The 27,467-nt window shown below is 49.4% G+C and overlaps 1 protein-coding gene across 3 annotated transcripts; it reads left to right on the top strand.

The window, feature by feature from the left end:
- The first annotated feature begins 9,385 nt into the window (after positions 1-9,385).
- Positions 9,386-26,302, top strand: TGIF2 (TGFB induced factor homeobox 2). 3 transcript variants are annotated; one of them, XM_061210085.1, is made up of 3 exons: positions 9,386-9,537; positions 13,105-13,330; positions 23,525-26,302. In XM_061210085.1, exons 2-3 carry the CDS (start codon positions 13,139-13,141, stop codon positions 24,044-24,046), a joined length of 714 nt encoding a protein of 237 aa, XP_061066068.1. In that variant the 5' UTR covers positions 9,386-9,537; positions 13,105-13,138; the 3' UTR covers positions 24,047-26,302. The 3 variants fall into 3 exon arrangements, with proteins under 3 accessions (XP_061066068.1, XP_061066066.1, XP_061066067.1); XM_061210083.1 differs by having other exon boundaries at positions 9,386-9,630; XM_061210084.1 differs by having other exon boundaries at positions 9,386-9,639.
- The last annotated feature ends 1,165 nt before the right edge of the window (positions 26,303-27,467 follow it).

Genomic DNA, 27,467 nt, shown 5'->3' with positions numbered 1-27,467 from the left:
AAAGATCCCGTGTGCCACAACCAAGACCGGATGCAGCCAAAATAAATAAATAAATAAAATTTAAAAAAAAAGAATATGGTCTCTGCTTAAAAAAAAAAAAGTAAATGGACAAGTACTATCAGATGGCAAAACCAAGCAGGCTATAAGGAAAGGTGAAAATTTAACCTGATTTATACCACAGAATCCTCAAAAGACTCAGAAATCAGTGGCACCTCTAGAAGGGGGCATGAAGGTGAGGTTGGGGGAGAGGCTGCTATAGCAAGGACGATGGGCAGAAGAGGGCTTAAAAAGCTGCTTAAATATAAAATAATAGGGCTTCCCTGGCAGCGCAGTGGTGAAGAATCCGCCTGCCAATGCAGGGGACACGGGTTCGAGCCCTGGTCCAGGAGGATCCCACACACTGCGGAGAAACTAAGCCCGTGTGCCACAACTACTGAGCCTGTGCTCTAGAGCACGCAAGCCACAACTACTGAAGCTCGCGTGCCTAAAGCCTGTGCTCCGCAACAAGAGAAGCCACCGCGATGAGAAGCCCGCACACAGCAACAAAGAGTAGCCCCCGCTCGCCACAACTAGAGAAAGCCCGCGTGCAGCAATGAAGACCCAATGCAGCCAAAAATAAATAAATAAATAAAAATACTCTCAAAAATATATACATATAAAATAATAGACTCTTAGATCCCTTTCCTTACATTACTCCCCACCCACCATGGTTGCAACCCAGACCCTGGCAGATCAGAAGTTTATTTTTAGGAGAAGGTAGAAGAAGGTCCCTGGACAAGTAGCCACTAGGCACAGGAGACAGAGAAGATACCAACAAGGGGATTATACGAAAGTTCATGTACTAACTCTTGAAGATGTCCAGACCCTCAGCCCTCTTCCTCCGCTCAGCTCTGGGAACACTGCCAGCGAGGCACAGAGCTCATAATACTAAATGGTGAGACCCTCCCACCCCCGCCCCCCTGGCTTTCACCCCACTCTCAACTCCCAGAACTCTCAGCAATAGGGGAAAAAACAGACTCATATCAGGGCATATCATCAAGAAATTCCAGTTCACTAAGGATTCGAGGACATTCTAGAAATTTCTAGAGAAGAAAAAGGTCATACACAAAGTATCAGTATTCAGAATGACTTGGGATTTCCCAACTGCAATACTAAAAGCTGAGAGACAGCAGAGCAATGCCTTCAAAATCTGATGAAACTTCTGGGTATTTACCCCAAATCATTGAAAACAGGAACTCAATGGATTTCTGCACATCCATGTTCATAGCAGCTATTCCCAATAGTCAAAAGGTGGAAACAACCCAAGCTTCCAAGGACAGATGAATGGATAAGCAAAACATGGTATACATATACAGCAAAATATCATTCAGCCTTTAAAAAAAAAAAAAAAGGACATTCTGACACAGGCTCCAACATGGATGTACCTTGAGGACATTACTCTAAGTGAAATAAGTCAGACACAAAAAGACAAATACTGTATGATTACACTTTTATGAGGTATCTAGAGTAATCAAATTTATGAATACAAAAAGTAAAATGATGGTTGCCGGGGGCTAGGGAAAGTGGGGAATAGGGAGTTACTATTTATGGTACAGGGTTTCAGTTGGAGAAAATGAAGAAATTCTGGAGATGGACGGTGGTGATGGTTGTACAACAGTGTGAATGTACTTAATACCACTGGACCGTACACCTGAAAATGGTTAAAATGGTAAGTTTTATGTTATGCATATTTTTCCACAATAAAAAAATCTGAAGAAAAATTATTTCCAACCTAAACTTTTCTCATACACTCATGGGAAGACAAATCCTGAAAATTTATCCTATGACTGTACTCTGTGAAATGACAGATGTATAAGGTTACTTACTGCAGCATTGTTTGTGATAGTAATACTGGAATCAACCTACATGACAATCCACGGGACAGCAGTAAGATAAATATGGTATATCCATACAAAGGAATAAGAGGTAATTGCTGAAAGGAACAGGGAAGTTCTTCACATATGAAGAGAAAGGCCTCTAAGATATACTGTTAAGTGAAAAAGGCAAGGTGAAGAACAGAATGCATAAAGTATCATTCACTTAATGACCCCTTTAAAAGTTTTATTTCCATGTCAAAATCAGAGGAAAGGGCAAGAAATTTCATTTCCAAAGGGCCAGAGGGGACAAATTATAACCAGAGCTTCTTAAGGGGTAAGGCTTAATCTTTGCCAACATATTCATCCTAAGGGTTGAAGGCAGATCCAGGTTTTGTGGGAACTGAAACTATAATTTGGAGGGGGGCTTCATTAAGAAAAAAACTGTAAAATTAAATATATAAAATTTGGCACAAATGTGACTCTTTACTCAAAATGAGAAAAAAAAGATAGCAAACTACATATTTTTAAAAAACTAACATATATCACAAAAATCACAAAATCCAGAAAAATAACATAGTATTTTTATTAATTAACTGCCTGAAACACCTCTCCAAGTATTTTTTCCTACTTTTGGGGGCATTTTCTTTGACCTTATATGATAATAGTTTCATAATATGATTTTATAGAGAAAAATAAAGATGATTCAGTCTTTCTTCTGATGTGTACATTTATAATTGTGTACACTGCATTATCAAGTACATTCTTGGAAGAAGAAAAGTTCCTTTTTTTTTCCAATTTAATTTTATTTTATTTTTTGGCCACACCGCACGGCTTGTGGGATCTTAGTTCCCCAACCAGGGATTGAACCCAGGCCCTTGGCAGTGAAAGCGCAGAGTCCTAACCACTGGACTGCCAGGGAATTCCCGAAAAGTTCCACTTTTAATAAGTGTTGGTAAAAACTGAGTCCTCGGGACTTCCCTGGTGGCGCAGTGGTTAAGAATCTGCCTGCCAAGGCAGGGGACACGGGTTTGAGCCTTGGTCCGGGAAGATCCCACATGCCACGGAGCAACTAAGCCCGTGCACCACAACTACTGAGCCTAAAAGCAATGGGCAACATCACAAAGACTGACATTTGACCAAGTGAGAAGTTTAAAAAAAAAAACAAAGAAAAAACAGCTTAGAAAAGTGTTAGAAAAAAAGCAAACAATAATCTTGGGGGAAAAAACTACCTGCAGCCAATAGGACAAACAAGGATTAAGTATCCTTACTACTAAAAAGAACTTGCAGGTCAGAAAAAAAACTCATAATGACCTGAAAAGATGTGGAGATAATTCACAGGTGACAAATGTCCAATAATTATGAAATTTTAAGATATCCAATCTCGGTACTTGCCTGGTGGCGCAGTGGTTAAGAATCTGCCTGCCAATGCAGGGAACACGGGTTTGAGCCCTGGCCCGGGATGATCCCACATACCATGGAGCAACTAAGCCCATGCGCCACAACTACTGAGCCTATGCTCTAGAGCTCGCGAGCCACAACTACTGAGCCTGCGTGCCACAACTACTGAAGCCTGCGCGCCTAGAGCCCATGCTCCGCAACAAGAGGAGCCACCACAATGAGAAGCCCGTGCATCGCAACAAAGAGTAGCCCCCGCTAGCCACAACTAGAGGAAGCCAGCGCGCAGCAACGAAGACCCAACGTAGCCCAAAAAAAATAAATTAATTAAAAAAAAAAGATATCCAATCTCACCAATAATAAGAAGAAATGCAGATTAAAAGAACCAAAGGCGATTCTTCAGCCATCAAATGAGCAAAGATTAACATAAAACTGCTAACACTTGATGTGGCTAAGGACGGGGTAAGACAAGCACTCAAACACTACAAATGCTGTCATGGAGAGCACTTTGGTAACATGCCTTACAAATATTCATTCTTACTCTTTGTCCCAGTAATCCCACTTCAGAGAATCTATTTCAGGAAATTCTCAGAATTGCAAACATCTTTATGTAGAAAATGTTATTTGCAATTGTTGAAAATTAGGAAAAAATGTAAATAAGAGGGAGGAGAGAAAACACCTCTCAGGATGTGTATATATATTTGTATGTGTTTACATGAACATAGAGAAAGGTGAGGAAGAATACATACCTGTTATCACTGCTAATGCTGAAAGGTGGGAATGAGGGGGGGAGCTTATTCACTTTTCTTTATACGCTTTTGCATTGTTTAACTTGCCATAATTAACACAGTGTATTTCCTTTTGTAATTTAAAAAGTACTCCAGGGGACTTCCCTGGTGGCGCAGTGGTTAAGAATCCGCCTGCCAATGCAGGGGACACGGATTCGATCCCTGGTCCGGGAAGATCCCACATGCCGCAGAGCAACTACACCCGTGCGCCACAACTACTGAGCCTGCGCTCTAGAGCCCACGAGCCACAACTACTGAAGGCTGTGTGCCTGGAGCCTGCGCTCCGCAACAAGAGAAGCCACTGCAATGAGAAGCCCGCGCACCGCAACGAAGAGTAGCCCCTGCTCTCTGCAGCTAGAGAGAACCCACACGAAGCAACGAAGACCCAATGCAGCCAAAAATTAATAAAATAATTAAAAAATAAAAATAATAAAAAGTACTCCAGGAGGTAAAAAAGTTCCCACATATAAAAAAGATGAAACCATGCCAGACAGAATCTGATCCCCCACTGTCCTATCACCTGGGATCCTAATAAAAAGAATGAAGAAAAAAACAGTCATTAAATCTCCCAGGCCCCACAATAGCCAGTTCTGACAGCTGATTTCTATGGCTGTGATTGCAAGTACCAGTACCCAGTGGTTTACAGGTAGGACAGCAGACTATCAGAAAAATCGAAAGGGATTTTTTTCAATCCCCGAATTAAAAGCACAACACTCACTAATTAATCTGTCTAGAAGCCAGAAAGCATCAAGAGAAGAGACTGTGGTATCTCTACCTGCAGGTCACTGCCACATCCCTGCCACACGGACATCCCTAAGTTAAAGTGCTATAACTTGGGGCCCATTTGAAATGTAAACTGCACGGGAAGAAAATCAGATAATCAAGTGTAACTAGAGAGCTATTTAAGAAAGCCATGCAGACAGATACAGTTTTAGGTAATACTCCTCACCACTTAACCCAGAAAAGATAAAATTTAAAAAGATTTTTTGGGACTTCCCCGGCAGTCCAGTGGCTAAGACTCTGCCTTCCAATGCAGGAGGCATGGGTTCAATCCCTGGTTGGGGAACTAAGATCCCACATGCCGTGGGGTACGGCCAAAAACTTAAAGAAAAAAAAGATTTTTTAATCTTAATCCAGTGTTTTAATCTTTAACCCAGTGTTGCCTAAACTGTGAGCAAACAGACATTTATATATACAATACGTTGCTTTCAAAAACATTTAAGCCTTAGATGGTAGAATGCCAGAGAAGGAAGAGACCTTTAGGACTATCTTTCAACCCTGTCATTTCTCAGATGAAGAGAAAGAAACGGGAACTCGGATTGTCAAATGCCGCACAGCTATTAGAAGCAGAGCTAAGACACCCTGATAATGGTATCTGCTGTTCTATAAATGCTGAATGCTATTCACAAACGGTTTTTACACAGCCTTTATTTTCTCTTACCCCCACCAAAGCCAGATGTTTCCACAGATGAGAAAACTGAGGTTCAGTGGGTTTGGATGACTTGCCTCCATCACCTGGCTAGTAGCTCCAAATCCCAAATCCCATACCCTTTCCACCACCGGGCACTGTAGCCCAAACCCCCCAGCTTCAAGCACACAGCCTGTCAAGCACTGGGCACTCAAAAATTAGATGAATGAGTGCATACCCGACAACTAGGAGAAAGCTAAGCAAATTGTAGCTGATCAACAAAATACTAGGGACTTCCCTGGTGGCGCAGTGGTTAAGAATCCACCTGCCAATGCGGGGGACATGGGTTAGATTCCTGGTCCGGGAAGATCCCACATGCCACGGAGCAATTAAACCTGTGCGCCACAACTACTGAGCCTGCGCTCTAGAGCCCGCCAGCCACAAATACTGAGCCCGCATGCCACAACTACTGAAGCCCGCATACCTAGAGCCCCTGCTCCGCAACAAGAGAAGCCACCGCAATGAGAAGCCTGCGCACCACAACGAAGAGTAGCCCCCGCTCACCGCAACTACAAAAAGCCTGTGCGCAGCCAACGAAGACCCAACAGAGCCAAAAATAAATAAATAAACAAATAAATTAAAAAAAAATACTACAAGACTTTTAAAGTAAGATGTTGATAAACTGAAATCCACATTAGATGAAAATGCACAACCTCACGGAAGAGAGCTACAAATCTCCTAGACTTCAGAGACAGGTCTCCATCCGTTTGGTCTCAATTACCCAGAGCTGCCTCACCTGATCACCCTACCTCCAATCTCTTCCCACCTCTCCTCAGCCACTGTCTCAGCAGCCCCGCAGGGGCTCCCTACTACCCACACTGCCAAATCCAAATTCTTCACTTCAGCCTTCAAGGCCCTACCAGCTGATCAAATCCAGCTTTTTCCTGAATTACTGACTGACCCTGGCCTTTGCTGGACTCTTCCCCTCTACCCCCCAGAACCCTATCTCCTTTGTGCTACCGGATCTCGCCTTGGCTCATGTTGGAAGCCAAGTGAATACAGTGAATATCAGTCTCTTTCCCCATTTCCATCAACCCCAGGTAAAAACAGTAATGGCTGACCTTTTTTTTTTCCCCAATGAAAACAGATTTGCATAACATTCATTTGAACCTATGCATGCAATAACCAAGTTCACTAGAAACAGGCACAATCAAGAGAGAGCCCCATCATCAGGAGCCTCTAATTTGGGTTTTCAGGTACAGAGGCAGAATTGCCTTATGCAGCCTATCCAGTCCCTTTCTGGCCTGAGGGATCTTGAGTTCCTGGGACTCTTCCTAAAATGGCCTCCCGGCGGCCACCTGGTTTGCCTGGGCTCTGATGCCACGCCCACCTCTCTTTCCCCTCCACCCCCACTCCAGATCTGTGCCAGGAGTCAGGACCCCAGGCAGATCATGGGGCAAGTCCCTTCTTCTCTCAGGGACCCAGTTTTTTCATCTGTGAAAAAGAGAGGGGGGGGGCAAAACTGGATGAGAGAAAAATGACAATAAAAATAACTTCCCAGTTGGAAAAAGTTTTCCCACGAAAGTTCTCACCAAGTATACGCAAAGCCCCTTCTTGCTAGGACATTGCAAAGTGTCATAATAAATATTCCTTGGCCATCTCCTAGGTTAGTGCTCACAGACTTACCCCATTACAACATCCCGCTGTGCAGAGTTCCCAGAGTGCCTGTAAGCAGTCAGCTCCCGCTGAGGGGCACGTAGCTGTTTGAAATTTTCCACCAAAATAAATAGTGCTGCAAAGAACAATCTTGTGTAAGCATTCATCTTTGTTCTGCAATTATTTCTCGATATAGATTCCTAGAGGTACACTTACTGGCTTTTAAAGGATGCATCTATTTTAAATTCTGATAACTTACCAGTTGAGAAACACGCGGTAATTCTCAAATTTGTTTACAATGCACAATCTTGACATACTACCAGCCTCCCCTCTACCTCCCAACTCTCCCCCTCCCCCTCCAGGAAGTCTGGGGAGGGGCTCCTGAATCTGCTTTGTTATCGGCTCTCAGGTGGCTCCACTGCGGGCTAAAAGGAGGACAGAGCTGCTCTCTTCCATTTGCCCCATGCACCTCGTCTAGCATAAGACGTGCGAAGCACTGGCCTAGGGGGCTGCTGCCGGCTGAATTTGCCGGGAGGTCTCTGGGCTGCAGCCCAGGTCCCCTGTGGCTTCCCCAAAACGGGCAGAGTCTGGCTCTCATGCACTGACACCAAGTGCTGGGAACCGTCGCATCAACAGGCTCACCTGGCTGCACCCATTTTCCCTTCCAGGCTCCCCCCTTATGTAGGCCCCCATCCCACACATGTTCTGTGATCCTAGGGACCAGGGTCCGGAGGCTTTTTTTTTTTACATTTTATTTTTGATTTTTATTTATTTTTTATACAGCAGGTTCTCATTAGTTATCCATTTTATACATATTAGTGTATATATGTCAATCCCAATCTCCCAATTCATCCCCCCCCCCCACTTTCCCCCCTCGGTGTCCATACCTTTGTTCTCTACATCTGCGTCTCTATTTCTGCAGGGCCCGGAGGTTTTACCTTTTTTACGTGAGACTCCCCAAGCCTCCCTTTTTCTCTCATAAGGCTGTGGACAGAGCGCTCCAAGAAATTGTTTGGGGCCTCCACTCTGGGCTCTGGTTTCCCTGTCTGTGACACGGAGAGCGCTGGGCTGCAGCACTGACACTCTGACTACTGCTGTGAGGAAAGCAGTGTGGCCAACTAGCTTCTAAGCATTTGCAGGTTAGTCTGGCTTCAATGGGGAGTCCAGGTGCACCTTAACAGTCATTTAATCAGCATTCTGATTGGCTTAGGGTCTGCGGAGCAAACTAGATCTTTGTTCTGAGTTCTCCAAAGCTAAAGGGTAATTAAGACCAAAAACCATTTCAAAGCTGCTAATTTCCAAGCACGAGGGTCCTACATATCTGGGACCAGATGAGGAACCAGAGGCCCAGAAAAGGCCTTACCCATTTTTAGGCTGACACTGTGCTAGGCTCTGCGGGGCACAAAGTCTCCCCAGAAGGCCAACAGGTTGGTCAGCAGGTATTTTACAGTACGTGGAACAGAGAGCGAAGAGCAGGGAAGAGTGCTGGCAGGGTTGGGGAAGACCAAGGGAAACGTCCTGGAGTTGGGTGTTGAGGGCAGAGGAAAAAGAAACCAGGGAGCGCTGAGAGCTCTTAGACGGTCATCTGCCGTCTCCATCAGATAAGCGCTCGGCCTCCCGCTATCGGACCCACCTGGGCTGAATGACACTGGTTGACTGTGTGACAAGAAGCAAAGTCAAGAACAGCTCATGGGCAAACCAGGGACTGACATATAACAGAACCTACCCCATAACCCGAGGGTGATACACACGCTTAACGTCACTGCGTTATAAACACTCCTTAAACATTGGCTATTTTTACCTCTGGCTGCCCCTTGTGTGACAGACCCTGGGGCTACGTGCTTTGGGGCTGTGTCCGAGGGAGACTTCTACCCGACTCTACGCGACCTTGAGGGCAGAACAGGCGCCGCATTCAGACCCCAGTCCTTACCAGCTGGGGGGTAAATCCCCGGACTAACTGGGCCTCAGTTTCCTCTCCGGAGATTTGACTAACAAACATCGGGATTTGCATTATTTCTCCTCTCGGTAACGACCCCCACCCCCTGCGTGGAGCACACAGTAGGCGCTCCGGAAATGCTCTCCGAAAGGAGGAACGGGCCACTTCCTGCCCCCAAGCGCACTATCCCGATCCGGGTTCCCACCACTCCTCTTCGGAGGCCATGTGGCATTCCTGAGGGTGGGGGTGGGCGCAGGAAGAAGGTGCCCTCCCGGCTCCGCCCCCTCCGGGCGCGGTGGGCGGGGCGAAGCCCCCAGCCGCTGGCCCGCCCCGCGGGGGGTGGGCGTCGCTCGCCGCGCTCCTCACAAAGTTTGTTTTCTCCCTCCGGGCGGGTGGGGGAGGGCGAGGAGAGCGCGGAGGGGAGGAGAGGGGATCTGACGTCAGGCCGCGAGGTGCTTTCCAGCCGCGAGCTGTCAGGCCGAGTGTCAGGCCCGGCAGGTACGCGGCGCGCTCCCCCGGCGCCTCCCGCCCCCTGCCGGGACGCCCGGGACCGACCCCTAGGCCGCGTGGACGGAAAAGCTGCTGGGAAAAGTCAGTGCGGTGCGCAGGAGGGGGGCAGATGGGGGCGGGGGGCGCGCGGACAACTTGGAAAGTTTCTTTTTCTCGGCCGGGCGGGGGAGGGGGCGTCGTCTAAGCGCGTGCGATTGTGGATGGGTGACCTCGGTTGTGTTTCTGAGTCCCGACTGCGGTGTGCTGACTGGGACCGGTAGCGGGGGGGCTGTTCCACCCCCCCCCGGAGAAAGTTCGCTCGCGGCCCTTTTGGGGGACCCAACTCCCTAGGAGCCCACCCCGGTAGAGGGCCGCCCCTGCCCCGGGCCGGGGTGAGCGCGCGGGGGGCGGGTTTGTTTGGTTTCAAAAGTGCACGTTGCTAACCGCCGGTAGCCCCCCTACCCCCCGCCGCGGCCGAGCCGGGGAGGGGCCCCCCGAGAGTGACAGCTGCGGGTGGGGGCAGCCGGGAGGTCTCGGAGCTGGGGGGGGGGCCGGGGAGCCCGCGCGAGTTCCCTTTTCCTTTGGAACAAAGGAAAGTCTGTCTCGGAGGCATCTGTCACTCCCAGGCGGGCCAAGGAAGCGGGGCGCGTGGGGCCGGCGACCCGAAGAAAGTTTGTGTGCGCCGGGTCCCTCGGGCAGGCCGAGCCTGAGCCGAGCCTCCCGCGGGCGAAGCGCGCAGTCTCCGGGGCAGGGGGCGGCCAACATGGAGTCTGGGCGCAGGATTGGGGGGGGCGGTGCGGAGGTGGGAGCCCAGCCCCCTCCCCTCCCCCTCCGGGCCGAGTTCGTAGCACAAAGCCGAGCGCGCAGGCTCGGCCAGCCCCGCGCCCCGAAGAGTCAGGAGCGCCGAGCGGCGGGGGAAGGGGGTGGGAACCAAACTTTTTCCTGCCCCGGGACAGACACGTGAGTTTTCTTTCTTCCAGAGCCCCCGCCCCACCCGGATTGCGGGCCCGCGGGGGAACAGAAGCGCCGAGTCTGACGCGGGGTAGGGGGCTGAGGGGTGCAGGCGCCCCGAGCGCAGGCCGATTCCCCACCGCCCCGGGAGCCATGTGCTCCGACTCGGGTCTGGGCCGCGGGGGAGGCTGCGCGCTTTGTGTGAACTGCTGGGAATGCAGCGTGAGTGCTCGGCCCGGGGGAGTGTCGGGCCGAGCTGGGGAAGTTGTCAGAAAGTTGGCGCGGGAGTGGTTGCAGGTCAGCGTCGTGGAGTGTGTAGGAGGGTGCCCTGGGTGTTATGTCGAGAGGGTGCTACCACAGGCCAGTTAGGGTAAGAACTGACCCTTAGTATGATGTCGTCGGGAGTTGTCCCAGTCTGAGAGATCGTGGGTGGGCGTATATCCAGGAATTGGTTGTGTGGTACCAGTTGTTCGTGCTAGACGTGGGATTTGTAAACTGTGTGTCTGCTGTATTTGTCGGTGAAAGTCCTGGGGGTTCCAGGGGCTGAGCGATGGGTTGGTGCCAGTTATCTGAGTGCTCTTAGAGAGTTGCCTGGTGTGAGGCTGGGTGGGAGCGTGGGGTCTGTGTGTGGGAAGCCTCCTGGACTGGGATTTGTAAACTGTGTCTGCTGTATTTGTCGGTGAATATCATGGCTGGGGTGCAGGACACTGCGGTAGAGAGGTCTGTGTAGACTGAGGGGGTCACCTCCACACGCCACCCACTGGAACCCTGCAGACTGGGACTTGACTGGCAGCCAGGGTGGAAGCTGTACAGATAACCTTGAGTAAACTTCTCACAGCCTGCCAGGGCTGCATCCCTGCCTGAGCTCAGATCCCAACTGCCCTGGCCAGCTAAAGCTCAGAAACCTGACCTCAGAAAGCAGCCTGCAGTTGCTGCTCTCTGAGGAGTGGCACCTCTAACCAATGCCTGTCTCACCTCCAGGTGGCCCGGCTGGGAGGGTAGACCCTTCCCTCGAAAGCCTGGCCTAGCCAGCCCGGATATCTGGGCTCAGGCCCAAGTCGAGGAAACAAAACCTGGGAGATGCCAGAGTCTGTTGGCCCAGCCTGCTAGGGAGCTGTTAAAAGGCTGAGGAGGGAGGGGCCTTGAGATTCTGGCATCAGCTTGTCCTGGAACTTTTGGTTTTAAAATGTATATCTCTTTTGCGTGTTCGAACAAGAAGTTTGTCAGGGGGATAAGCAACTGAGTTGGATTGTCTAGGGAAACACCTTCCTTCAATTAACAGATGAAGAGGAGGCTCAAGCCCAGAGAGGGAAGGATGCTTGCCCAAGGTCACACGGCCAAGTTGGAGGAACTAGAGCCCAGCCTTGCTTATTTATCTGGATTTTTGAGGCACTGATTCTGGGACCAGGCCAGGGGCTAGATGACAAAGGAGAATGAGAGATAACCAGTAGGGATAACTCAGCATCTCTGCAGGGTATACACAGTAGGTACACAGTAAATGTTACATGGATTGCTGTAGGACTGTGGAGATTGATAGGGTTTCCAGACTCCTCACTGGGTCCTGGGAGACCCTGGAAGCAAGATAGGATGGGGGTGGAGGACGGGGCAAGCTATCTGGGTCTAAACCCTACTTCCATACCATATCCTGGAGGTGAGTTTTTTTTTTTTTATATAACAGCTTTATTGAGATATAATTCACATACCATACAACTTACTCTTTTAAAGCAAACCAGTGTTTTTTTTAGTATATTCACAATTATGCAACCATCACCACAATCAATTTTAGAACATTTTTATCACCTGGAAAAGAAACTTCATACCCTTTAGTTATCACTCTTCTATCCCCTCCAGCCCATTCTGGACATTTCATAAAAACGGAATCATATAGTATGTGTTTTTTGTGACTTGCTTCTTTCACTTAACATAATAGTTGCAAGGTTCATCCATATTGTAGCATGGATCAGAACTTGCTTTTTATGGCTAAATAATATTCTACAGTATTATGGATAGGCCACATTTTGTTTAACCATTCATCTGCTGGAGGACACTTGGGTTGCTTCCACCTTTGACTATTATGTATAATGTTACTATAAACATTTTTGTACAAGGTTTTGTGTGGACGTGGGTTTTCATTTCTCTTCATAGGTTAGCTACCTTAGGAGTGAAATTACTGGGTCACATGGTAACTGTTGAACAGCCAGAGTATCTTGGGTGACTTTCTGAATCTCTCTGGGCCTTGGTTTTTCTCATCTGTAAAATGATGATGATATTAGTGTCTCCCTTACAAGGGCATTTGTGAGGACTGAATGAGATAATAAAGGTGAAATGCTCAGTACAGAGCATGGAAAACAGGCCTCAGTGGTAGCTGTAATTACTTCTAGTCTGGTTCTGCTTATTAATGATCTGCCATTTATTTCAGTAGTTATCTACCGGCCTGATGAAATAGAGGCATTTTGGACCCTTCCTTCTACCTTGCCCAGGCTTTGGTATGGCCTGAGACTTTGAATTTCGATTACCCCGTTTCTGGTGTCCTAGGCTTTAGTAATGATGTGCTGGAAGACTAGGAAAAGGGTCAGAGGCACCGCATGGTAATAATGTCCCCCTCCCCTTTGTCACCTGTTTTAGGCTTGCCTGAGGTACAGCGTAGCCCCTAGACACCATGTCAGACAGTGACCTGGGTGAGGATGAAGGCCTCCTCTCCCTGGCAGGCAAGAGGAAGCGCAGAGGGAACCTGCCCAAGGAGTCGGTGAAGATCCTGCGGGACTGGCTGTACCTGCACCGCTACAACGCCTACCCCTCAGAGCAGGAGAAGCTGAGCCTTTCTGGACAGACCAACCTGTCGGTGCTGCAGGTAAGGAGGGGGTAGCAGGAGACCTGGATTCTGGTCCTGTCCCAGCCCTGTCACTGACTCAACTGTGTGGCCTTGGGCTGGTCACTTCCCCTCTCTGGGCCTCAGTTTCTTCGTAGGTTAGATGAGAATACCCACCCTCTCTGCCTCAAGGGAAGACAATTGCATGAGGTCATTGCAGCTAGATTTCAGATTTTGGAGAGTTATGAAGAGGCAAGGAATTGTTATTAATGTCTAGGTGTCGTCATTAACACTGGAACTGGGAGAGGGTGAGAAGGCATTGAGTGTCTGGGATTTGGCCTTTAGCCCCAGATTGGTACTTGGATGGCAGTTTGGTTTCACGGGGCAGCTGGTGATCTGCAGAGTGGTTAAAAATGAGTTGGAATCATGGTTAAGGAAAGGGCAGAAGTCAGAGGTTCTGGGGTCAAAACCCCATTCTGCCACGCAGGAGTTGTAAACCACATCTTGATTTCCCATCTATAAAGTGGGATTAGACTGCCTGACTGAACCGTTGGGAGGAATAGATTCGGAACTGGATGTGAAAGTACTCTGTGAACCACGAATGTGAACACCCTCAGAAGGTCCCGTTATCCACTTCTGGTCAGAGTGAGAGGTATTACCCCCTTTGAATTGCCCCAGTTGCTGACCTACAGGTGTTTTTGTTCTGTTTTCCTGGTGCTGAGGTGAGACCCCCAGGACTACCGCTGCCTTGCCTCCAGTTGGGCGCTCACCTGCCTGGGAGACACAGAACAGGCCCCCAGCCTAGCAAAGGCCCACCCTCTGCCCCGCTGGCACCCCACGCCTCCCACCCCACCCCCTGCTGCCTCCCCTTCCACCTCTGTTCTTTCCTGGCCCACTACTCCGATCCCTGGCGCCGTCTCTCTTTCCCTTACCCTTCTCCGAACCCCCCACCTCTTCCAGCTGCATCCCTCTTCCATGAAGCCTCATGGTGAGTATTCGGCCCTCAGAATTCCTGTCACCTGACTTTATACTCGCTGGGCAGTGGCTGATCGGAGTCTGTCTGTGAGAAAGGCTCTAGAGCTACTGACCCTGACTCGGATCCCATCTTCTCCACAAGAGAAAGCCTGGACTTTGGCCAAGTCACTGCCTCCTCTCTGAGCTTCGTGTTTCCTCACCTGAAAAAGGGGGCTGATTGTAGCACTTTCCTAGCACGTAAGGGTAAGGGTTGGGGGGTGGGACTGAGAAGAATTCAAGGCCCACTGTGAGGTGTTTGGCACAGGGTGGGCACTTCTTCTCTCCCTTTCATCCTCATCTCTCCTAGGTCATAGGTCTCGCCTAGCAGTTCCTAGAACCTCACAAGTTTACCGACAAGCGCTGCACTATGCCCAGCTCTATGCGGGGCAGGGTTGGGATCCCAGAGAGGATCCAGACACATTCCTACCCTAGGGAGTGTCTAGTCTGGGATGGGAAAGCAGGGGAAGACCTGGCCACTGATGTTTGCAAAAAGTGATCACCGCTGGGACAGATGGCAGCAGAGACTCAGGGCAGGGCTTCTGAGCAGGCCTGGAGCCTCAGAAGGCCTCCCAGAAGAGGTGGACTTGAACTCACAGGATGCAGAAGAGCACAGGCCAAAGTCTTGGTGCCTAAGAGCCAGGATTACCTAGATAGCCTCTTTGTTAGTCTTCCTGCCTGCAGCCTAGTTCTTCCTGTCTCTGGGGCCCCTGAACCCCCAGGCCTCTGGGCCTTCTCCCTTGGTTTCTTGATCTCTCTGAGCCTGGCTCACTCTGTTTAAGCATTTTCTCATGAAAGTATTCTCTGATTCCCCCAGCTGTATATTCCAGTGTGCCTCTTACCTGTGCAACCAAACCACTTCCACACTGTATTGAAATTGCCTTTTATCAGGGACACTGTTTCTCAAGTCTGAATAATGTACTGACTCCTCTTAAAGAAAATCTTTTTCACGGACTTGCTTCCCTCACAATGTAGACTTGAATAATTTTTATCACGTCACTTAAGCATGTACAAACATAAAACTGGGTAAAAAAACCTCTTGCTTTTGTTCTTATACACAGCTGTGAAATAACCAAATAGTTTTCCAAAGTAAATAGATGTAAAACGAATGAGATTACATCTAACTGCATTAATAACAAACGGTGGATGGTGTTTTGTTGACTGCACTATGATGTGTAGTATGACAGAGGCACTGGCTCCAGAGTTGAGCAAACCTGGGTTGCCAGAGGCCACGGCACTCCTACTTGTGATCAAATTGGAAACACAAAACCAAAACATTCTTGTGGGGAACTAGTGGGCCCCTAGGATGGCATATCCCCAGATCCCACTTACAGAAATGTAGGTCTGGGGCTACAGCTAATCCATTTCAGGATTAGCTGCTGGAGACTTCTGAGGAAGGGCCGGCTGGATCCTGGCATCCCCTGGTGGGAGGGGTTCCACTGGTGGCCATCCTGTTCTAGAGGCATGCTGAGAGTTAAGGAGCGGTGGGGGGACTTCCCTGGTGGTCCAGTGGTTAAGACTCCGCATGGGTTTGATCCCTGGTCTGGTCAGGGAACTAAGATCCCACCTGCTACGCAGTGTGGCCAAAAAAAAAGGAGCAGTGGGGACCATCTAGTACTCCTTGATGGAAACTGTACCATGAGTCCCAAGCAGCGCCAGCCATACATCCGTGCTTGAAGGTCTCACAGGCACCCCAGATTTCCTGACTGATAACAGGTAACTTCGCCAAGCTGGGTCCTTCCCTTTCTAAGGGGTTCCCCTTGATAGCCCTTTCTCAGCTCCTTTGGTCTCACCAATTCCTACACGTTTACCCCTTAAATATTTCCGGAATATAGCTTCTTTCCTACCCTAGTCCAACCTATCATCATCTGATCACGTGTCACTCCCCTACTTAAAACCCTTCAGTGGCTCCTGCCAACCTATTGACGACATCATCTTTCCCAATCTGTGTAGCAGGCCTCATCCCTGGCCCCCCATACTCCTGCCACACTGATAGATACCCCACACCACTTTGCTCCCACCCCTGACCAGGGAGACTCCTGACCCCTAGAGGAGCTCTGTGCTCCCACAGCACCGGGACTGGGTCAGCATTTGGACTTGACTGACTGCTTTTTAGAACACACTAAACTCCAGAGGCCTAGACTTATTTATCACTACATCCTCAGTGTTAGCTCAATGCCAGGTATCTGGTAGGTGCTCAGTAAATAATTGTTGAAGTGACAAAATGAAGATAAAAGTGCTAGAGGGAATTCCCTGGTGGTCCAGTGGTTAGGACCCTGAGCTTTCACCGCCGAGGGCCCTGGGTTCAATCCCTGGTCGTGGAACTAAGATCCTGCAAGGCGGGCCCGAAATAAAAAAAAAAAAAAAAAAGTGTTGGAAATGACAATAGGCAGGACCTCAGAAATAAAGGAAATGTAGTGGCTCCTCAATCTGGAAAAGCTGGTTTAAGTCAGTCCCTGGAGGCATCTCTTTTTCCTGTATTTAATTTTTAAAATTTCCATTGTTTATTAGGAACGTTTGCAGACAACCGCAAAAGTAAGAGAATATTATAACGCACCCTTGGCACCAATCACCTGGCTCCAGCAAGCATCAACATTTTGCCAAGTTTGTTTTCTCTCTCCCTGGGGACCTCCCTTTTGATTGTCTCCTTTAACCGGCCCAGGAGCAATCTCATTAGCAAGTCAATGAGTTACTTAACTAACTGGTTAGCTGGTACTTGCCCGGGGCGAGGCAGTTGGGAGGGTAAAACCAAAAAGTCTTTTGTGAAGGATTTTCACAGGTCCCAGTGACACCCTGTAAGCCCACTTTATTGCTGTGGTTTCTGTTCTAAGGGGCTGCCAGTTGGGCAGGGGAGGTAAGCGTGGCGGGGAGGGTTCGTGCCCATTCCTTCTCTGTGTAATATTGATTGGGGGTGTGCTCTGTGCCAGACCCAGTGCTGTGTGCTGGGAACACAACAGTAGAACCGGCACTGTCCCCCCTGGGGGAGGGAAGACATTGAAAGGACTGAGAATTCAGTGTACTTAATTACCCGTGTGTGTCAGCTGAGCTGCCCTGGTAGGCAAGGCTTCTCCGGAAGCTGTATATGAATGGAATCCTGACAGACTTGAAGGATTGGGGAGGTGAGGGGCAACAGTCCCTCTGGTACTTGTACTGGGCAAGAAAGGAGCCTGGTGCAGAAGCTGTAGTGGCCTGCTGTGTGGTGAGGGGGTGGCTTGGCCCTGCCCTCAGTGAACTTTTATCTCTCGAAGCTGCTCTCCTTACTCTGGCTCCAAAGATAGCTGCCTCCCGATTCTTCCTCCTGGTAACCACTGTCTCCCCACCTTAAGGCCTTTCATTTGTATATTTTTTGAGCTTTTGTGTAAGCTTTTTTGCTTAAGTAAAGGGTTTGGCCCACAAGGACAAGTTAAACCAGTGGGTTAAACCATTGGTTCCTAAGCTTGGGTGGCAGGACTCTGGGGAGCTTGTTTAAAAACACATTCCTGATTCCACCCACCCCTCTCCCCTGCCCCCCATCTATAAAGCAGATGAGAAGTAGCAGTTTTTTAAAATCACCCTCAAGGTTATTCTAATACAGCCAGCAGCCTTTAGGAGCACCTGCATACGGGTGGTCACAACACAGATTGAGGGACCGTGATGTTTGGGAAAGGTCTCTCCATGCCCTCACTCTCTCCCCTCTTTTGCTTCTGTCTTTCACAGTTGAAAAGACATTACAATTAAAGCACTTGTGTCGCCTTCAAAAGCCCTGCTCTGGTCCTCATGGCCTTTATCTGCTCCCTAGTGCCCCTCCCACTCCCATTTGCCACAGTGATTCCTCCCGTGTCCTTCATCTCAGCCACTGATTTAAAAAAAAGAAAATACTGACAGGGCAGCAGCCTTTCAGATAGGGCCCTGTTTTATGGTAGAGACAGGCTTTCAGGCACCAAGCCTCTGTTTTGCCGTATCAATCACAGAATTCACCTTGGCATTCTCCTACCCCCTCCCCAAGGACCTTGAATTGGGGCAAGTCACATGCTTTTTTCCTGACTTAGGCATGGGTCAGGCTGCTGGAAGGGGCTACAGAAAATCCGCAGAGCCCATTATCACAGCTGGCACTGGTGGTGCACTCGGGCCTTGTGCCCTTGCCCGGCTGCCCTCAGCTGTGCATTTCTATCGGATGAGAAGACAAAACAGACAGTAAGTAGGCTGCCAAGCTTTCTGTGGACCAGGGTGAGCACGTGGGGGGGTGTTTTTCTGCTGTTCTCAGAATTAGAAGCCAAAATGGGAGGTGCAGCTAGAGGCTAAGTGCCCACGCATCTGCTAGTAAACGCCAGGCTCCCCTCCCCAAGACTGCTCTCAACAAAAGCACTGGTCCCTACTCCTCTTGACCCAGGTCACGTTTCCCCTGCATCCTGGGCTGAGCTGGAGAGGTGTAGTGGTCTCCTGTAGCGCAGGTAGCCAAGGAGGCAGCTGCAGGATGGAGAGATGGAAGCATCTGAGCAAGGAGAAAAGGCCTCAGGCTGACTCTCCTCCGTCTTTTTTTTTTTTTTTAATTTATTTTATTTATATTTATTTTTGGCTGCGTTGGGTCTCCGTTGCTGCGTGCGGGCTTTCTCTAGTGGCGGAGAGCAGGGGCTACTCTTCATTGCCGTGCAATGGCTTCTCTTGTTGCAGAGCACGGGCTCTAGGCAAGCGGGCTTCACGGGCTTCTCACTGCGATGGCTTCTCTTGTTGCAGAGCATGGGCTCTAGGCAAGCGGGCTTCAGTAGTTGTGGCTCGCAGGGTCTAGAGCGCAGGTCAGTAGTTGTGGCACACGGGCTTAGTTGCTCCGCAGCATGTGGGCTCTTCCCGGACCAGGGCTTGAACCTGTGTCCCCTGCATTGGCAGACAGATTCTTAACCACTGTGCCACCAGGGAAGCCCTCTCCTCCGTCTTTTATCTTCACCTGACAGTGGTAGTTGCCTGGAATCAGGCTGTCTGGATCACATCCTAGCCTTTGCCCTTGTGACCTTGAGCAAGTTACTGAATCTCTCTGATCAGGGCCTCTGTTTCTTCAGTGGTTCAAATAAAATGGAGATCATCACAGAACCTGTCTCATAGGCTGTTGAAGATTAAATGAGTTAGTTAGATGGGAAATGTTCAGAACAGCACCTGATATGTTTTGTGTTCAGCAAGAGTCTGCTTTTAGGATTATGGTGATGCCTTGCAGCTATCCATTTTGTTCCTCTGTTGGTAAGACAGCAGACCAGAATGAGAACAGCAGCAGGAGACCTGAGTTTGAATCCCAGCTGTGCACTCGGAGGCTGTGTGACTTTGGGCAGGTTCTCTCATCTCTGAGTTCCAGGTCTCTCTGTAGTACTTTGGGGACACTGCTTACTACCGTCCAGGCTTTCATGCAGATTAAACATAATGCAAGTGAGATGGTTGGCGTGATACCTTGTGTCAAAGATCCTTAGTTCCTTAGTCCACTCAGCTGTTCAGTCTTACTTCTCCCTTGGGGCTCCCCTGCAACTCCAGCCAGGATTGGAGTGAGCAGCTCAAAAAGTGTCAGCTGATACCTGCTGTCGTGTGTGCGTGTGTGTGTGTGTGTGTGTGCACGTGCGCACACTCAGTTGTACTGAGAGGACCAGAGAGGTAAAGTGGGGTAAATGAGAACCCCAGAGGCAGGGTCCTTCCAGGCTGGAATGGAAAGGGAGAGAAGCCACAGGAAGGCTCTGGCTCTGCCCTGCCCATGAGCTTTCCCAGCCTGACAGGACCTGGAGCCTGGTGCTATCCTTCGGTCACCTGTGGAACAGGTACAGCTGCAGGCTGCTGGGCAAGGAGCCATGCCAACTCCAGGCGCCCGCTCTTGTCATAGGTGGCCATCCGTTTGGCTGGGTAGTGGTACTCAAGGCCTTGCCCAGGTGTCAGCTAAGGAAGGTGATAGGCAGGGGTAGAAACTGGTATGGGAGCCCTGAGGAGAGTGGGGCCTTTGATCCAGTCACCCATTAGAGAAATGTTAGGCATTGCTGCAGCCCACACAGTTCCTGGCATCTCAGCACAGGAGAGGTGTGGGGGAGGGGTTCCTGTCATTTCTTCCCCTACAGCAGCTGCTACATGCTCTGTAAGTTTCTGTTGATGAACTAAGAGGAGAGAAAAGACAAGACCAGGAGAAGGACGTACAGTGTGAAAACTAGCTTAGGCCACTGTTCAGGCCCCTTTGGTGGTTAACCGTGGTGTTCTGGCCTCGTGGGATCAGCCCTGCCTGCTTCTGTCTGTTCCTTAAACCAAACCCTTTCCTGCCTCAGGACCTTGACATTTGCTGTTCCCTCTGTCTAGAACACTCTTCCCTCAGCTTTCTGTGTGGCTGGCTCTTTCTTATCTGTTAGGTCTCAGCCTTCCCAGACCCCTTATCTACGGAGGTCTCTCTTATCTTTATATACTACCTTTTTATTCCTGTCTGTTTCCTTCCTGGCACTTCTTGTTGCTATAGTGATGTTCGTTCATTGCCAGTCTCCACAACTAGATGGACTATAAGCTCCACAAGGCAGAGTGCGTATCTGTTTAATTCACAAAAGCATCCCCAGCACCGAGAACTGGCCTAGCACATAGCAAGCATTAATAAATATTATTTGAGTGAGCATGAAGCCTTGAAAGGGAGAGCAACAGGAAGGTGAGAAGTTCTAACTTGACCATTCTAGTGAGTAAAATAAGCTGGGCTCTGGGGTCCTGTGATAGCCTGAGAGAAAGATTCAGAGAGTAGGGGTTCTCGTTCCTCCAGATCCAAAGGTCCAGGCTTGGGGATCCTTGGCTAGAGGTAGAATCCTGCCTGACTTCTCCAGGCTCAGCTTTATATATGTTCATCAGTAAAATGGGAGCTGATCAAACTCATAGGGCTGATAAAACTGTTGGAAGAAAATTGCCTAGATGTACAGTGCTTAGTAAACGGCAGCTATTGGTAAACGCTTCTCAACAAAGGCTCCCAGAAAGATGCCGAGATGTGTGGAGGCATGCCATGCCACAGACAGGCCTCATCACCAACACGCTCCCACAGTTTCTGTTTCTTCTCTCCAGCTACTTTTGTGTTAGCAAGAAAGTGATTAGGCAACTTTCCCCCTGTGGCAGCTCCTCCAGTGAAGGGCAAGAGGGAGAAGGACATGGAAAAAATGATGAGGGGTTGTATTTGCCTCTTTAAGGAAAAACTGGTTTTGTATTTCTGAGCTTACACCAGCCAGGCAGCTAAGAAACTGTTTTCTAGTCTAATCCATAATTTTTTAAATAATGCCCAGGTGAGCTTGTTAAGGGATTGGTCTTGTCACATCTCCAGGCTGTTAGGAGTAAATGAAAGGAAAGAGGGTGTAAGTGGCTGATCTTTTAGCTGATCAGTAATGATGCCATGATTAGGTGCCTTCTTCTCTGGGGTGTGCAGAAACTATTCACACTCTTCCTGAACAGTTATCTACCCTCATGGTGTCATTCATTCAAGTATGAAAAGAAACTGCCAGGCCCTACAGCAGCTGTGGGTGAGGAGAGATGTGTTTTGAAACCATTTCCTCTGCCTCAGCCCAATCTCTAATATCTTAGATCAGCCAAGACTTAGAATAGTGGGCATTCTCCAGGTAGAGAAGAGGGTGTTCCAGAAAGAAGGAATGTGATGTGCAAAAGGCATGGAGTTTTGTTTTGTTTTTTTTTTTAAAGCACAGGGCCTCAATGAGGGCTGGTGAGCAATTTCACATGAAGAAGAATATAGGGACTTCCCTGGTGGCACAGTGGTTAAGAATCCGCCTGCCAGTGCAGGGCGACATGGGTTCAAGCCCTGGTCCGGGAAGATCCCACATGCTGCGGAGCAACTAAGCCCGTGCTCCACAACTACTGAGCCTGCGCTTTAGAGCACACAAGCCACAACTACTGAGCCCACGTGCCACAAGTACTGAAGCCCACGCGCCTAGAGCCCATGTTCCGCAACAAGAAGCCACTGCAATGAGAAGCCCACGTGCAGCAACGAAGACCCAATGCAGCCAAAAATAATTTTTTTTTTTTTAAAAAAAGGAGAATACAAGGGCTGGAAAGATAGGTTATGAACAGGGGAGGCTTTTAACACCCAGGCCCAGGAGTCTGGAGTTGTTCCTATAGGCAGTAGGAGACAAATGGCAGTTTTCTAGAACAGGAATAACAGTACTGCATTTTAGAAAGTGAGTGACAACCAGTGACGAGGCTGGATTGGAGAGCTGTGAATCTGGAGGCTATTATAAAGGGTCCAGACAAATATAGGATGGGTGCTAGATATGCCTTGGTTTTGCAGCAGACCACTTAACAGTAAGAAATGTCATGCCTCAGGCATAGGCCCAAGAGGATTGATCTAAACAATCAGCTGGACAGGAATGGGGTCACGGTTAATGGTAGCTTTCTCAGCAGCATGTAGGAAAAAAGGATTTAAGGATGTTGGTTGAATGCACATTCAACCACTGACCTTGGTTTTGCTTGGAAACAATAACTTTTCTTCTACCTGAGAGTCCCTTAGTGTCTTTGTGGCTCTTTCCCTGGCATACAGCAAGACTCTATTCTAGAATCTTAGGAGTGAATGACCCTTGGCCCCATCCCCTCTCCTCTCACACACCCATATCCAACTGGGCACCAGGTCCTGTCATTTCCAGTCTCCCAGACAGATCAAACGTTTGTCATCTTCTCATCATCTCCCTTAACCTAACTTGAACTACTAACCTTGCACTCTGCTTCCACTCTGTTCTCCACATAGCATTTTTAGCATCCTTTGCCTAAAACCCTCCTGCGGCTCCCCATCATCCTTAGAGTAAAGAACCAAATCCCCACCATGAGAGGTAACCTCCATCCAGACAGGACTTCCTTCTCTGAGCTCCTCATAGGCACTTTTCAGGTGTTGATCCTTCTCAATCGAATGCTCTTCTCCCCTCTGGCCTCCCACCTAACCTACTGCTTACCCTTCAGATCTCAATTTGCAAGCCGTTTCCTCAGAGACTACTACCCCGAGTCCACGAAGACTGGATTGGGTCTTCCCATTACTGTGTCCAACAGCACCGACGTACCTTCCCTTCATTGGCTGGATCACAGTTGCAGTTTATTTTCATTTATATGATTTCTTCTTTAACTCTCTCGTCCCAACATAAATCTGAGGGCTGCGATTGTGCCTGAATTGTTTGCTGCTGTGTTTCTGGGGCCAGGAACGCAGGTGCTTTGCAGCCGGTTCTGAGAGAGTAAACTGATCACAGTCTCTCACACTCATTCTCATTCCAGATTTGTAACTGGTTCATCAACGCCCGGCGGCGGCTTCTCCCAGACATGCTTCGGAAGGACGGCAAAGACCCCAACCAGTACACCATTTCCCGCCGTGGGGGCAAGGCCTCCGATGTGGCCCTCCCCCGAGGCGGCAGCCCCTCAGTGCTGGCTGTGTCTGTGCCGGCCCCCACCAATGTGCTCTCCTTGTCCGTGTGCTCCATGCCGCTCCACTCAGGCCAGGGAGACAAGCCGGCAGCCACCTTCCCCCAAGGCGAGCTGGAGCCCCCCAAGCCCCTGGTGACCCCTGGTAGCACACTCACCCTGCTGACCAGGGCTGAAGCTGGAAGCCCCACGGGTGGACTCTTCAACACACCACCGCCCACACCGCCGGAGCAGGACAAGGAGGACTTCAGCAGCTTCCAGCTGCTGGTGGAGGTGGCGCTCCAGAGGGCAGCTGAGATGGAGCTCCAGAAGCAGCAGGACCCGTCACCCCCATTGCTGCGCACTCCCATTTCTTTCGTCTCTGAAAACCCCAAGTAGGCATCTGCCAACAGGGGTGCTCGAGGCTCGAGCCAGCTGTCCTGGGTTTCCGTTTTGGTTCCCCTTCCTACAGAGGGTTTTCTTTGGATCACTGCCAAACATCGGGATCATCTCCTCTGTCCAGAGGTCTTCAGCAGGAAGACGCCCGCTGGTGTCACTGCACTGTGATGGGACCTCTCCTCTGCTGACTCTGCCGTTTCTCCAGGCCTCCTCAGTGATGAGACCAAGAGACTGGAGACAGGCATGGTGCTGCTGCTGCAGAGAATCCCCGGGGCCCCTTTGTTCCCACCTGCTTTCCTGGGCTGGGCACAGGAAACCTGCCAAGTTCACTCACACCTGTGCTGGGTCCCAGTTGCCCCTGACAGGGCCTCTTTTTGTTAAGTGTGGACATTCCAGGTTCGTAAGTGTGAACAGAAGAAAAGAGGAGCCCAGCAGATGTAACAGAACCGACTCCGGTTGAATGTTTAGGTTTTTGCTAAACTTTGTGTTTATTTTTCCCTCTTTGCTGTGGTTTGCATTAACAGTAGTTAGCCCAGGTGTGGGGAATGAGAGTGCATTGCTTGATGGAGTCTGATGAACTGAGAATAATCCACCACTGCAACTGGTGATTGTTTTACAAGGAAGGAGTATTTTCATTTGGGGGACCAGCTAAATCTCTGCAAAATTCCAAATGGTTGTTTTATTGTTGGTTTGGTTTACCAAAAAAAAAAAAAAAAGGCAGAAAAAACTTTTATGGGCTTTGGCTTTTCTGCATCATGCACAGAAGGGAGAAGGGGATAAAGCCACAGCCAGAGAGAGGGTCCAACAGTAATCTGACCAAACCTTCTAGGTGCAGAGCAGAGAAGGATGATAGAGGTGTTTTTCTGGTTGGTTGGTGGTTGTTTTTACTGTATTGTGGGGGAGGGGAGGGGGAGGTAAGCTAGGCTGAGCAGTGGGGTGGTGTTTTTTTCTCTTTCATGTTTTCCCCTTCTTTATCTTTGAAAGCTTCACCCCGCAGCCTGAGTTCTGAATTCCTTCTAGGAACTTGGCTTAGTGGGGCCAGAATGTCAGAAGTTCCCTGTTGCTCCTACTTGGAGAGAAGTGAGCCATCTAGTGGTCAGGAAGGCCTTTTAGCTGATCCAGACGGGCAGCTTTTCCCATGATGGTGACCGGAAACTGTGCCTGGAGGAAACATGGAATAGTGCCCCCAGCTGCCTGTGGAACTGCCCCGGGAGGAGGCTGGGGCTGGGAATCGGTCACGAAGCCTGTTCGCTGTGAGTGTCTCTCTGTTGCACCTCTCTTTAAATTGGAGTTGCAGAAGCCCCTGCCCTGAACTTCACAGTGAAACGGATCACACAGTTAGTCTTATTCTCCTCCCGCCCCGCTTTTTTTTTTTCCGCTGTTTCATTGCTGATAGCATTCAACAGCAATATACCCCACCTTTCTAGTATATCCTAAGAAACACTAATCCTAGGTTATTAGCTGAAATATTTTTGTTCTGAATAACATTGTTACTGGGCCAAAAGACAGGTCAGGATCCTCAGCCTGTAGTTTCCTGAAGTTGCCATGTTGGGCACAGGGGGAGAGTTCCTGGGTATTGGCTGACTTGGGTGGGCTTGGCTGGGAGAAAGGCAGCAACATGTGTTCTGTCCTTTCCGGGATGATCCCTGAAGACTTCAGGGAGGCTCCCCAACTTCTGAGTGGCTTGGCCCACCCATTGCTGTGGGAGTGGGGATTGGTTATTTAAGAGAGGGGGCTTTGCTCTCTGTTAGTGGGCAGGTTTTCTAGGCTCTCTCTTCTGCCTCCTCCCCTCTCTGTGCCCTCTCCTGGCATGCCCCGGGGGGGATCAGGGACCCTCACCCTCCTGAGGCCCAGCTGGGGAAGAATGAACACGGCAGCTTCAAGATCAGTTGAAGCTGCTGCTTGCCCGGCCTCTTGCACCCCACCCGTGTCTCTGAGCCCAGGTCTGGTGTCACTGTTGCAGGACACTTGCAGCAGGGGACTGTGGAAGCGTGTTGGGCTGGGGTGGGACTTTCCCTCCCACAGTGCACTGAGCAGTGGAGGGTGGTGAGGGGTCAGGGAGCCATGCTGCTGAATTCTGGTTGGCACTCCCCCCTTGTACAAGACGGGGAGGCTGGGGGCAGGGCAGCCTCTGCTTGGTTCGGTTCTGAGGTAACCCTGGAAGCACAGTTATCCCGTTGGATTGTTTGAGCAAAAAACTACTGTAAATAACTTTGGTTTTTGTCTTTTGTCAAATAAAGTTTTTTTGTTTTTTGGTTTTGGTTTTGTTTTTCAAAGCAGAAGGATTGATCCACTATGACCCTGGGCCCAGCCTGGAGACAGGACAATTGCTGAGTTCTTACTCTGCCTTACCTCTTTCACCCTCCCTCTAGTAGCTGCCTGTAAGTGTTATGTACTCTGCGTCCCTATTTCCTGGGCCTCACGAGTATTCCACATCCTCTTCATCACAGTGTGCAGGGGGCATATGTATCCCAAGCTGGATCAGTCTTCCCTTGCGTCAGCAGTCAAGCTTTGGGGTTGCTAAGTGGTAAGGGAACTTAGTGAGCTGGTAACTTTGTCCCCCCCTCTCCTAATGAGGAAGGAGCATGACTACAGTATGAAGCCAGCACAGAAAGAAGCAGAGATGATGATACATGGATACTGTAGACATGTCTGAAACCAGTATCGTCTCTGGACTTCCCTATTATGTAAGCTAGTAAATTCCCCTTTTTGCTTAAGCTACCTGTGGTAGCATTTCTGTTGAAATGACTGTACACTGTAATTACAGCCCAAACATTATCTCTTAACTTTTGTACACACAAACATTCACCAAAAAAAAAAAATGAGAGGGCTTCCCTGGTGGCACAGGGTTTAAGAATCCGCCTGCCAATGCAGGGGACACAGGTTCGAGCCCTGGTCCAGGAAGATCCCACATGGCCAGAGAGCAACTAAGCCCATGCGCCACAACTACTGAGCCCACGTGCCACAACTACTGAAGCCCGCGCGCCCAGAGCCCATGCTCTGCAACGAGAAGCCCCCACAATGAGAAGCCTGTGCACCACAATGAAGAGTAGCCCCAGCTCGCCGCAATAAGAGAAAGCCCACGTGCAGCAACAAAGACCCAATGCAGCCAAAAATAAAAATAAATTTTTTTTTAAAAATGAGATACTCTTCTCATAGGTAAAGAAACTGGAGATTTGTTAAGTTACTTGCCTGAACTTACACAGCCAGTACTAAGTGGAACTAGGATATGAATTCAAGTCTGTCTTGTTTTAAGGTCACCCTGAGGTCTGTCCCTCTCTTATATGAACTAGTGATAGGCAGTTCTGCCTACTGGCATCCAGCTATCTAACATGGTTTGGGCTAAGCACTAGAAGTTTCCTCCATTGAACCAAATAGGCTTCTTTCTGATTTCTCCCCAGTACCCTGGATGGAGGATATT

Source organism: Eubalaena glacialis, chromosome 13, assembly GCF_028564815.1.
Source record: "Eubalaena glacialis isolate mEubGla1 chromosome 13, mEubGla1.1.hap2.+ XY, whole genome shotgun sequence".
Classification (NCBI taxonomy): Eukaryota; Metazoa; Chordata; class Mammalia; order Artiodactyla; family Balaenidae; genus Eubalaena; species Eubalaena glacialis.
The sequence above is the reverse complement of the archived record's forward strand: the minus strand, read 5'-3'. Positions and strand labels throughout refer to the sequence as shown.

Bases quoted from the DNA above. Each gene is read 5' to 3' on its own strand.
- TGIF2 (XM_061210085.1), top strand. From the start codon at position 13,139: ATGTCAGACAGTGACCTGGGTGAGGATGAAGGCCTCCTCTCCCTGGCA. The intron at 13,331-23,524 runs GTAAGGAGGGGG...TTCTCATTCCAG, and splicing joins CCAACCTGTCGGTGCTGCAG to ATTTGTAACTGGTTCATCAA.